General features: G+C 35.6%; 1 protein-coding gene across 1 annotated transcript in view; it reads right to left on the bottom strand.

The window, feature by feature from the left end:
* Positions 1-10,493, bottom strand: part of LOC126473330 (DDB1- and CUL4-associated factor 10) — a 70,837-nt gene extending 60,344 nt beyond the window's left edge. Inside the window, exons 1-3 of the mRNA XM_050100316.1 lie at positions 10,413-10,493; positions 9,705-10,176; positions 9,514-9,627 (exon numbers count right to left, since the gene is read on the bottom strand). Of these exons, the coding sequence (XP_049956273.1) occupies positions 9,514-9,627; positions 9,705-9,907 (317 nt within the window). The 5' untranslated portion in view covers positions 9,908-10,176; positions 10,413-10,493. The remainder of the gene's footprint in view (positions 1-9,513; positions 9,628-9,704; positions 10,177-10,412) is intronic.
* Positions 10,494-12,377: the final 1,884 nt, after the last annotated feature.

Raw genomic sequence — 12,377 nt, 5'->3', positions numbered from 1 at the left:
TGGATCATAATGTTGATTCAGTTAATTAGTTTAAATGTAACTTTTTATTTCTATCGTCCATCACATCATTTTAATCACTGTATTAACTTTTTCATTTGCTCTCATTTTTCTTCCTATCAGTCTTCTTCCACTTGGAAGCTTTATTCGTGTGACTTTAATAATATTTATAATATTATATTTTTGTCCATGTTATTGCATTCATTATTTCTCCTCCCCATTTTGCTTGAATTTAATTTTACTTATAACACATTCTTTCACTTAAATCTTCATCTGCATTACTTTGTCCACATGTAATAAGAATTTATGTTTTAAATGTTTGTATGGCAATTACAATCCAAAAAATATGTACATCTTGTAATGAAAAATACATGTTTGACAACACTGCGCAGTCAATATACATAAATAGACTTTTTTCAGCTTTTGCTCCCAAAGTAATAGATTGGTATTATCAGATGTTTAAATATTATGACATAAATAAAGATAATTAAATTCAATATAATGGAAGGAAACATTCCACGTGGGAAAAATTATATATAAAAAACAAAGATGAGGTGACTTACCGAACAAAAGCGCTGGCAGGTCGATAGACACACAAACAAACACAGACATACACACAAAATTCAAGCTTTCGCAACAAACTGTTGCCTCATCAGGAAAGAGGGAAGGAGAGGGGAAGACGAAAGGAAGTGGGTTTTAAGGGAGAGGGTAAGGAGTCATTCCAATCCCGGGAGCGGAAAGACTTACCTTAGGGGGAAAAAAGGACAGGTATACACTCGCACACACGCACATATCCATCCACACATACAGACACAAGCAGACATATTTAAAGACTTTAAATATGTCTGCTTGTGTCTGTATGTGTGGATGGATATGTGCGTGTGTGCGAGTGTATACCTGTCCTTTTTTCCCCCTAAGGTAAGTCTTTCCGCTCCCGGGATTGGAATGACTCCTTACCCTCTCCCTTAAAACCCACTTCCTTTCGTCTTCCCCTCTCCTTCCCTCTTTCCTGATGAGGCAACAGTTTGTTGCGAAAGCTTGAATTTTGTGTGTATGTCTGTGTTTGTTTGTGTGTCTATCGACCTGCCAGCGCTTTTGTTCGGTAAGTCACCTCATCTTTGATAATTAAATTCATATACACAAAGATTCAGAGCGGAAAAAATGTCAAGAAGGAAAAAAGTGAACGCCATTGAAGAAAATAATACAGTGATAAAATTATGTGACAAGGGAATTTAAAAAAAAAAAAAAAACCTTAACTGAACAAAAATAATGATCAAAGTCATTTCAATGAAGATTTAAAAATTAAAAAGTTGATAGCACCAATAGCACCTGTAGAGATCCAAACCCACAACCTTAACTGTTATGCAACACAACCAATCTGTACCACATTACTTTTTTTAAAGCTATAGAGCATGACATGAAAATCAATTTTTTTTTTCTCACAAACACCTCTCGTTGTGAGCTGGACACATTTAGAAATGCTCCTGGAGAGCCCCTACAACTTAGACAAACCATGAGCATCTCTGAAGATCTCTAATGCAACTCTGGAAGAGATGTCAGAAATGAAAACGTATCATGGACCAAAATCATACAATCTGGAAGATTCACCAGCAGGTAAGCTGCCCAACTGGGAAAGGCTAAAGTGTGTGCTATCAAATAATTCCCTTCTGCTAAAAATGAAGAGGACAAATGTAAAAATATTCAACTCTATGATACTACAAAAATACAGCCATCCCTGTTTCACACAGGCAAACAATTAGGAATCATTATAAGAAATGGACTGCAGGGACTGTTTTCACAGCAAGGGAAGAACTTAAAACGAGATATGAATATTACCAGATTAATGAATCTCATGTTATCCACATAGCGCTGAAGATTGCTTTTACCAAAATGAAGTCACAACTTCAAATAATACCTCTAAGGCCATGTGGTGCCACAGAAATGACAACAGGGAAGGTTCAAATTCCAAATAAATGGACACTTTCTTCAACAAATTATCTGAAGTCCTTTGAGACGCCCCAAAACTATCATCATAATGAGTTGAGACATGAATATTAACACAGGGGTTGAAGGTGAAATTAATAACTTCCTAAACATTTTAAGCACTTTTGCTAACTGCTGCATGGATATCAAAAATTTCACCATCAGTCTTGGACCAAGTACTTACAGACACTGACTCCAAATGTTGCAAAGTATTTATAAGAAATCTTGGCCTTTCTAATCACTACTGTCAAATAATACAGTTAAATACAGGTTTGGTAAAACCCACAAAACAGCAGTCTTCTACAAGGATCTTCTTAGAAGTACATACTTTCATAGGGCATTAGCAAAGCAAACCTTGAATGAAGCGTATCTGGGAAACAATGTAAATGCTAAGTTCTCTAAATTCTGCATTCTGTTTAAACTATTATTGTTTTATTATTATTATTATTATTATTATTATTATTAGACATTTCCAAAAGTAGCCACAACATCAGCAGCAGCTAATGAGAATATATAGATGATTGTGGGTATTCGGAAGTCCTCCAAGAAATTCAAATTTCTCAGTTCTTTACAAAACCACTACAATAATTCAGTTTCTAAATTAGTATCATAGGTATAAAAACTGTACAGGATGGTATTACTTGCAAAACACACACACACACACACACACACACACACACACACACACACACACACACCATGACAAAACAATATGGCAGAAACTAAAAGCAAAGTAGTATGGGATGTCATGAAACATGAAACAGAAAAGACAAACAAGTACAATACATTATAAATCAAAGATAGGCGTAGAATAGCAGAAAATCCCCAGAAATTGGGAAATTTTGTAAATTATTATTTCTGGTATTGTGGAGAAGTTCCAACAAAATCTTCCTAAAATACATGTAGCACTCACACTGACTTACACAGCAAGAACAATAGTGGTCTTTTCCATATCAGAGCTTGAAGTCAGGAAGATAAAAATAAGAAGTCAGCAAGCACAGATGATGTTCCAGTTTCTGTTCGACCTAGAAGCCCCATTGACAAACATAATAAATAAGTCCTTCAGCTGACATTTCTCCAGAGCATCTAATACTTGCATGTGTTGTGCCCTCGTTAAAGAAGGGTATTAAAAATAGCAGGCAACTCTACTACTGTATGTGTTCTTTAAAAGTAACTGAATCCATCACCCAACAAAAAATAATGAGTTACATGAATAAATGCAACCTTTCTAACAAATTACAGTTTGGTTACCGAAGAGGGACAAGTACAGTACCGGCCATTAGAGACTTCACTAAAGTGCTACTCCAAGGTCTTGACACAGATGTCTGCGTTACATGCATGTTCTTAGAACTCATTCAAGACTTTTGACACTGTTGAAAATAAAATACAATATAAGCTAGTTGAAAATAAAATACAAGATAAGCTAGAAGCACTAAGTGTAGGAAGGATTCCAAATGAATAGTTACAATCTTACCCGAAAATCGGGGTGCGAAAGGTACTTTTACTAAAACAGCTGTCAGACAAGCACATAAACATAGGTATTCCTCAGGGTAATGCAATGGACAATGCTGGGCACAATATGGTGCTGAGCACTACAGCATTTGCTGTGCTGCATCTTCATCACCACAGGGTCTTCTGTATTTATTATCACTAATAAGATCCTAAAATAAATTTTAGCTGTTGAAGTTCCCAAAACCAGATAACATTACAAAGAATCACATTTCAGAATTTTTTTGTGTGATCATTTCGAAACAAGGCATTACACAAAGTTTTGCATCACACTGTTTACAGCAGTAATGCAACTGAGTAGTCTCCTCACAAGTACGTGTTATTTTACTTATGATTTAACAGTACTTGGAAAGTGCCTTGCTCAGAGCCACAATGGATTTTCTTCCACTGATCAACAACCTCCTGATGCTTTCCTTTCTTGGTGATATGTCTGCAAAATCTCAAATTAGGCCGAGGTGAAATTCGGTGAGTGAAGAATTCTTTTTGGCATGAACCTTGTAAATAATGTGGGAATTTAACACACACATATCTAAGGAGTGAAAAAACAGTATTTTGTACCATTTCAGTGTTTTGCGAACACATTCTGTTGACATCTTTGCCCACTGCACACTTGCTGTAATCAAACACACATTTCAGATTAAATTTTTCAGTGTTAGTTTGGAAGTCCACTTTCATAGCTGATTTCATTGCAGCTTTACATATGTCATCAACATACATACATCTCTCCTGTCACGCCACTTCAAAACCATTGTAATGTTTATTAACCCAAATTCCATCTCACTACAGTTTGGCTTCAAGTTCTGGCATACCTTCACTGTGCATGCAAACTGTACCCATTGTAATTTTTGTTCCTTACTGCAAATAGCTGAACAGAGATGGACTTCTGTACCAGTAGTCAACATATAGTGTGTGCTTTATAGCATACACTTACGAGAAATCTCGAAACATATATATACAACATTAGCACTCCAGGCTTGCTTAGCTTCTGTCGCACGCATGTGCTGTTGGCACTGAAGCCATGACAACTGTGGGCAGATATGTATGTTGCCAATAGTTAAAGTGTTAACACATATCAATGACCTCCCAGAGGGTATAAGACATGGAAAAAAATTCTCTTTGCTGATGGTAGCAACATCATAGTCACTGATAAAACACCTTATCTCCTATCAGCTAAAGCAAATAAAGCTCTCAACAATGTTTACAGCTGGGCACTGTGTAATAAATCAGCGGTGAATATTTAAAAAAAAAAAAACAGTATGTACTTCAGCATGAATAGGGAAAATAATTCTGTCACATCAAACGTAGATGAGAATTCTACAGATTGTGTAACAAACACAAAGTTTTTAAGGGTGAATATTGCTTCTCAATTAACTTGGAATGAACACACAAAGATACTGGGGAAAAAAGTCATCTGCATGTTTTGCTCTTAGGATTCTATTATCAGTTTGTAACTGCCAGTGTTTTGTGACGACACACTCAGCTCTTCGATAAAGGATAATTTTCTGGCGATTGAAAGACACAAAACACGACAATTTTTATGCTACAAGTGCTAGGCAGGCTCATTCTAAGGAACTGTTTAAAAACTTGGATATCCTTATTGGACCCTGCGAGTATATCAACCATCTGTTGCGCATATATGGAGAAAAAAAAACATTACTACCTTCGCTAACAGTTCTACACAAACCATGGAACAAAAGCCAGTTTGGACTTACATATATCAAGGAAAAACAAAAAATTCAAAACATCATTTTCTATTAGGGAATAAAATCTTACAACAAATTTCCCACGGAAATCACCTCAGTCATCAGTTTTTTTTTAGCTGGACCTAGGAGAGGCCATTAAGATGTACACGGGGTACAATTGCATGCATATGAGCCAGGAGTCAGTTTTCCAAGCAAGCTGAGTTAGTTCTAAGGGCATAGCAGTGTGTTCATTGTCCAGAAGTCACCAGCAGGTGTCTTAGTTTATGCAGCAAGGAAGAGCAAAATTAAGAATTATTAAAAGTTATCTGGAGCAAATTGTGTGTGAATCAAAGAACATTGTAGAATAGGGACAAACCGACTGTGAAAGTGGACTTGATAAGACAATGACATAATATTCGGGAATGCGAAGTTTGCATCTATCTGGCAATCTTGACTTAGGTTTTCCATTATTTTTCTAAATTATTTCAAGTAAATGCCAGGATGGTTTCTTCATCAAAACCATAGCTGACCACCTGCCCTATCCTCATAAATGAAAATTATATACTCTGTGTGTGTGTGTGTGTGTGTGTGTGTGTGTGTGTGTGTGTGTGTATTTTTGAGCTATTTATTTCCATTTTATTACCACAATGAATCCAGTATCATTGTCAGATCTTTGTTGAATAAATAAAGAGGGCAGATTGCAGTAAAATAACACTGCAAAAGGGAGGAAAGGAATAGAGGGATTCATATGAAGTTAGTAATATTTTTAATTAGCAATGTGCTGAGGTATTACACAAACTAATGGATAATACAAATCTTATAACGAGAAGTTCAAACAATATTCCCAGTTTAACAGAAAGTATTTTCATATTTCTAGCAAGTGAAACGGAGTGTAGGTATACAAAAAATGGTAACAGAAAATGTTAGATGAATAAAATGGAAATTTTTGGATGATTTCTTGACCTAATACAAAAAGTTAGTAATTATATAGGCCTAATGTGTGAAGTTGACGTTATGAGTCCATAGTTGAAAAACGGACTGATACATGAAGACAAGTTATATAATATTAACAGTTATGAAATGGATATATTGCTACTGATCATGAAAATGAGTTGCAGACATGCACAATGAAGAGACTGTCTCACACACTAAGGTTTCAGCCAAAGCCATCTTCATAATAGAAAGGACAGCTTGAGTGACCAGTTATGAGGAGTGCCCACTTGTGTGAATGTATGTGTTTTCCCTTCTTTTCTGAAGAAGGCTTTGACTGAAAGCTTAGGTGCGTAACAGCCTTTTTGTTGTATCTGTCTGCAACTCAACATGTCATCTTTAAGGTGAGTAGCAATCTACCCTTTTCATAACTGTTGTTGCTCCAACCTGGACATTAAACTGTTAAAATAATAATATGGACAGTACTCTGAAACAATAATGCATTCGAAATTAAATTGTCCTATTTTGCTGACCAAGAACATAACATACCAATACAACATTTATGAATGATTACCGTATACTTTCATCTAACTGAAAGTTTCCCAATAAATACTCTTTTACACAAACAACACCGTAAGATCATAAAAAACAGATCGCTACTCGAAAATAAATGAAAATGTTATGATAATTTTAGCCAAACAGTACTAAAGATTATATAGAAATTAGACATTAACCTTCCAAAATAAAATTAAGCAGTACATCATTCAAACCAAGCAACTACTTATTGTAGGTTTTTGCTGGCATATGAGAAAATTTCTGTGATTCTCTCCTCTCCCCTCTTCACATCAACTTCCTTCGAAGCATGGATTAGTGCAAATCACATTTTAAAAAATCGGCGTTTACATTTCATATAAAACTGCTTCTGAAAGTGTCTTCAGTGTGGCAGACCTTTGTGACTTTTTTGTATATGACTGCTTTGCTTATGTCTATGACAGTGTTATTAATATTGGTTGTTAAGTAGTTATCTGTGTAAAAATAAGCATTTTAGTACTTGAAAACAGTTTATATATCCCCTTGTTTTCCCATACCTGCAGATAATTTGTAAGACAGAAGCGTCCGATCCCACGTGTCGGCTTTGACCCGTGACGTAAGGGTGTTGTCGTGTGTGACGTCATGACGGCGCGGAGTTTGGTTTGAGTGTGGCTGTCTCCAGTTCTGTTTTATCTTATTTTATTTACTTTTCTGATCTGTTCGTTCTATCTCGTGAGGGTTTTTTTTTTTTTTTAAATTTAGAAACACTTATTACTTATTTTAATTATCTGTTTCCTCGAATTTCTGTTTTAGTTTATTATATTTATCTTTCTGATCTGTTCGTTCTATGCCGTGAGTTTTTTTTTTTTTTTTTTTTTTAAAGACAAAAAACACTAATCAGCTACTGAAGCATCTTTATCTTCTATGGGTTGCAGGGGTTACGACCCCTGAGGAGGTGGGTGGGTATTCATGCATGGTCGTCTTCACTTACACGTTGTAGCTACGCAAGGCGTCTAAATTTGTTTATATTTAGTGTGCCCCCCACCCAAAACACCCCATTTCCCCTCGCTTGTCCCGTTAGTGTCATTAGGCTTCTTGTGGAAAGTGTGTGTGTGTTTGTTTTTGTTTCCGCCATATTTGTGACGTCATGGGTCAAAGCAGACGGGTGGGATCGGACGCTTCCGTATTTCCACAAACTGTATACATTTTGTTTAAAACAGTATTAATGTGACTTGTCTATGGACAAATAAACTACACCTTCCCTATCCTCATATACTATATTTCTACATTCTATGTGTTTGCATCTTTTGAGCAACTAATTTTAATTGTATTACCATGAACATTCTTACATTGTTATTAGATGATCTTGGATGAATAATTACATACACTACTACCAACATTACTATTACTAATGAATGGGGAAAATCGACGAACCAGCCTTTTATGTCGCGTTCTTAAGGTGGCGGGCCATTACAAACTAACTTATATTACTACATTAAATGGTGAACAACCGGTTTAGTCATATGTATGCCTAAAAACAGGCTTACATGTTATGAGGTCATGTTACAGTAGCTTCCTTAGCAGTAGTCATACAAGTTTCACACTTTTGATCTAATGTCATTTCATTCAATTCTGTTCAATTTTATTCACCCCTTACATCATGATCATACAGTTCTTGTGCATATGATACAAAATATGTCAATGCGATTAAGTGATCTTCGGGTTGATTTATGAGACAATCAATGAATACAGCAAATTTAGAAACTATGTGGTACAATGTTTTAACTACATTTCCAGACAAAGTAATTTTATGCTGATACAAAATAACTTATTTGATTGTACCAGAATTTCAGTAACATAATGCATGTACCCACAATAAACATTACCTTTAGGAATGTACACTACAAAGCTCATTCCCATGCATCTTATGATTTATAAAATGTAAAAGATATGTGGCGTAGAAAACACACCAATGATTCCTGTCAGAGTATGTTTTTGCTTTATAAAGTCATATCCAGGAATCTTTCACCAAAATAATGTCTTTCAAACTAATAAAACAACGCATCTCGTCTCACTGTCAAGTTGCGATCCTCAAAAAATAAAACTCTTCAAGAGAAGAATTTCTGATTGTATACCTTGAAATGAGTTTGGCAATACACTGTATACTCAATCTACACAAAAAACACACTACATCCAATGATATGACAAGACGACAGAATAAGAAAGTACATAAATGAAATTTCATAGCATCTTCACATAAAAGTACCACAATTACAGAAAAATATCCTGAATAACGTAATCCAACACAGTTTACATGTTTTGTGTAATGAATGAATGTGCTCTCAGGTAGCTAACTGAATAATGCTTCTGAACCATCATTTGATTTTACTGATGTCAACAAGGCTTACAGACAAAGCTCATTGCAAATGAAACCTTCATAAATTACTTGAGAACATAATGATAAAAAACTGGAATGAAAGCATACTATGCTGAAATTTGTTTATAAACAAGAAAAGCCTGCATCAAAACATTATATAGCTTACAGCTCAAACCAACAGTAGGTCATGAACACATATATACAGAAGAATGTCTGATTCTAGCAATCAGAGAGAGTGGAGTAACAAAATTATCTGAAACATACAAAGAATAACAGGAAGTAACAATCAGAAGTACTTAATGTGATATTGTTACATTCCTTCTTGGATAACATAGTGGATAGTTTTAATTTAAAAGAAAATCAACAACAGAACTACATGTATTGCAATTTAGCACCTTAATGTGCTCCATGATACTCGACAATAAAAACAAAATTCATGCAAATTTTAAAGTGATACTCAATGCCTACATTTTGATCGAAATTCTAGACGCAAGGCTGTCTCACCTGACACAGTTGACGCAGTCACGATGTGCATTGTCCACTGCATGTATTAACTTTCTGCACAAGGGATCAAACATTAAAATGCTCTTCTTCTCACAAGCTGCCACGAGTAGGGAGCTGCAAAGTAAACTAATTAGTTTCACTTAATATGGTATTTTACTACGAAGTTACGTCGAGCGATAAGTTGCTCCTACCTATCGGGTGAAAACTCCAAATTAAAAACACCACCGTGCACAGCATTTCTCAGATGTTCACTTTGGTCCCAGCCATTACAAGGCATAAGAGAAGAGTACAGTTCTTTCGAAAATCGGTCACTGTGTCCCAGTGGGAAACGATGACCAAGTTCCCTATGGTGTAACCATGAACTGTGCAAGCCTCTTGCCTTAATTTTTGGCATTTTGGAAATTGTTGTCTAATTCACTATTATCACTACAGCGTTCTCCCTACAGGACGCACATTTGCTTACTGGATTCACAGACTGTCAATAGGTCAAGTCTTGACTCCACACTTGCACAGTGAACTATAGACAATTTGTTGGTACCATTAATTTAGTCTCCTCTCTATAACACATGTTGACAATTCCGCTCCATGTTTGCGTCAGAGATCTTCCACAGCCAGTTGTTTGAATCACATATGGTCAAATGTATCGATAACTGCAACTGTCACCTGAAAGCGAAAAAGCTTATAAGCATTAAAACACACAAACATTCAATATTCGACTAAATCGACGATGATAATAAAGATGTGAGAAGCTGTCATTCATAAAACGGATTGGATAAACTTAATTGCACTGCGTAGAAAGTTCGGAGAAACACTTTATCTTGGCGAATGGCGAGCGTTACCGTTTGTAAACATACAATAAATGAAGAAACATAAACTTATTACAATGATTTTCAACAAACATGGTTGTGGAAGCGTATTAGCATTCGAAAGCGCGATAAATGCCTGGGATAATACACAGAGCTTGGGTATATCCAATATGAAGCGTGAGACCACACAACACAATTAAATACTATCTGCGAATAATGAATACTGTCGAAATATTGTATTATGTTTACTACCGAGTATCGGTTGTTAATTAGGTAACATGATGTCGGATGTACACTTAACGAGCGTATTATTTTATTGCAGACATGAAAGTGGCTTGTGTTCGGCACTAAAGTAGAAACACCCGCAAGAAACAGAGCTAGTGGACTTTATGTACATGTTACTAATGGATTGTAAAAATAAACAAAATGATACGCATACTTACGAGCGTTTCATGCAGAAACACCGTGGTGGAATAGCATTTTGCGACGCGATAGATTACGCATCGCCCTAAGCTGCGTTACTTTAAAAAGACTAATCTCTTTTGGCGTATTGTTGTACTTATGTTTTAACAAGACTTCCAGTGTTCTGTTTCAGGCCCGTGTATGTCATTTGTATAGTTCTGATGTGTGAATTGTAGTGGCAACGTATTATATTGTAGTAGCTACTTATAAAAGTAGTTGTGACTCTCACCTGCGGTAACGATGATAGCCTACTTTAACTATAGGAGTTTTTCTGTTGCTGTAATTACGAATCCCTAGTTGGCCTACTCAGAACTATAGGGGCCTACTTTTTTTTGTGGAAGATACTCATTACTTCGTCACAGAAAGAATTTCCCAGCAATCTGCTTTTAGAACTTAGGAGTAAATATGTTATGTCATTAATTCTATGGATTAGAAGAGTTTTCACAGTAGTGATTTAGATCAGCTTTGCAATTATAGGAAATTTTAAAAGAATTCTTCATTTTACAGGTTTTTTTTATATATATTTTTTTATATCACTTATCTCAGAACAATACCTGCAAAGTAGCTCAAACGTCTGTATCACATTTGGGAAAAAAAAAAAGACTTACACCGTCTTACATACCGACTGATTCTGCTTTTTATTTTATTACGCTGACACACTTGGTTAACGTTCCTAAGTTAATTTCGCAAGAGCGTTGTGGTTCACAAGCCCATACTAAATATTCTTCTGTAGTAATACTTGTCATTACAAAGTGCAGTACTGAAACATCACTCCTTATTTCCAATGGATACATATTGTGATTACATTAATTAACTTACACTTTGGTCTCCTGCTGACCACTTCTCTCATAGGCCTACAAGTTTCTAAATTCTTAATAGTGGTTCAATATCATATCAACACTCACTAAAGAAAATGTTTGTATTACGCAAGTAGCTAGGTTTGGAACTGGATTAAAGACTTTTTAACAAGCCTACGGTATAAGTCAGTTCAGATAGAAAGTCATTCTAAGATACGCAGATAACTTCGGATCATCTCAGTGCTGTCACTTTAAATCTGACATATTGTTGACTTACTGGATGGTGATAGGATATGAGGACACTACAGATTATGATGTAGCATCAGTGTGATTAAAAATTCAAGAGCATAAACATTAAATCTTAAACTGACAGTTCAAATAATGTAGTAAAAACATTTTTGAAGGTGGTAAGAAGGGGACTGACAAATATTCAGAGGATACAAACAGTACTGAAGTGTGACATAATGACAGCATAATAGATGAAGATAAAATGGTTGCCAATATCTTCAGCAGTCGTTTTTGACAGGACAATAGCTGTTCAGATTTGTTATAAGAGATCTGTAGTTGAAGCCGTGAGTCTTCTCCAGAAGTCAGTGCAGAACAAAAGTAGTCCGTTGCATGTACCCTTATATCACAACAGAAGAGATTAAAAAAGTGATAAGACAAATGAAAAACAAAATGCCACTGATGTGGACAATATATATGTATCAAAGTTCATATACATCTGTACTATGCAAACCACCTTGAGGTGCATAGCAGAGGGTACTTCCCGTTGTACCAGTTATTAGGGTTTCTTCTC

The sequence above is a fragment of the Schistocerca serialis genome, chromosome 4 (assembly GCF_023864345.2).
Source record: "Schistocerca serialis cubense isolate TAMUIC-IGC-003099 chromosome 4, iqSchSeri2.2, whole genome shotgun sequence".
Taxonomy (NCBI): domain Eukaryota; kingdom Metazoa; phylum Arthropoda; class Insecta; order Orthoptera; family Acrididae; genus Schistocerca; species Schistocerca serialis.
This window is presented reverse-complemented; position numbering and strand designations above follow the sequence as displayed.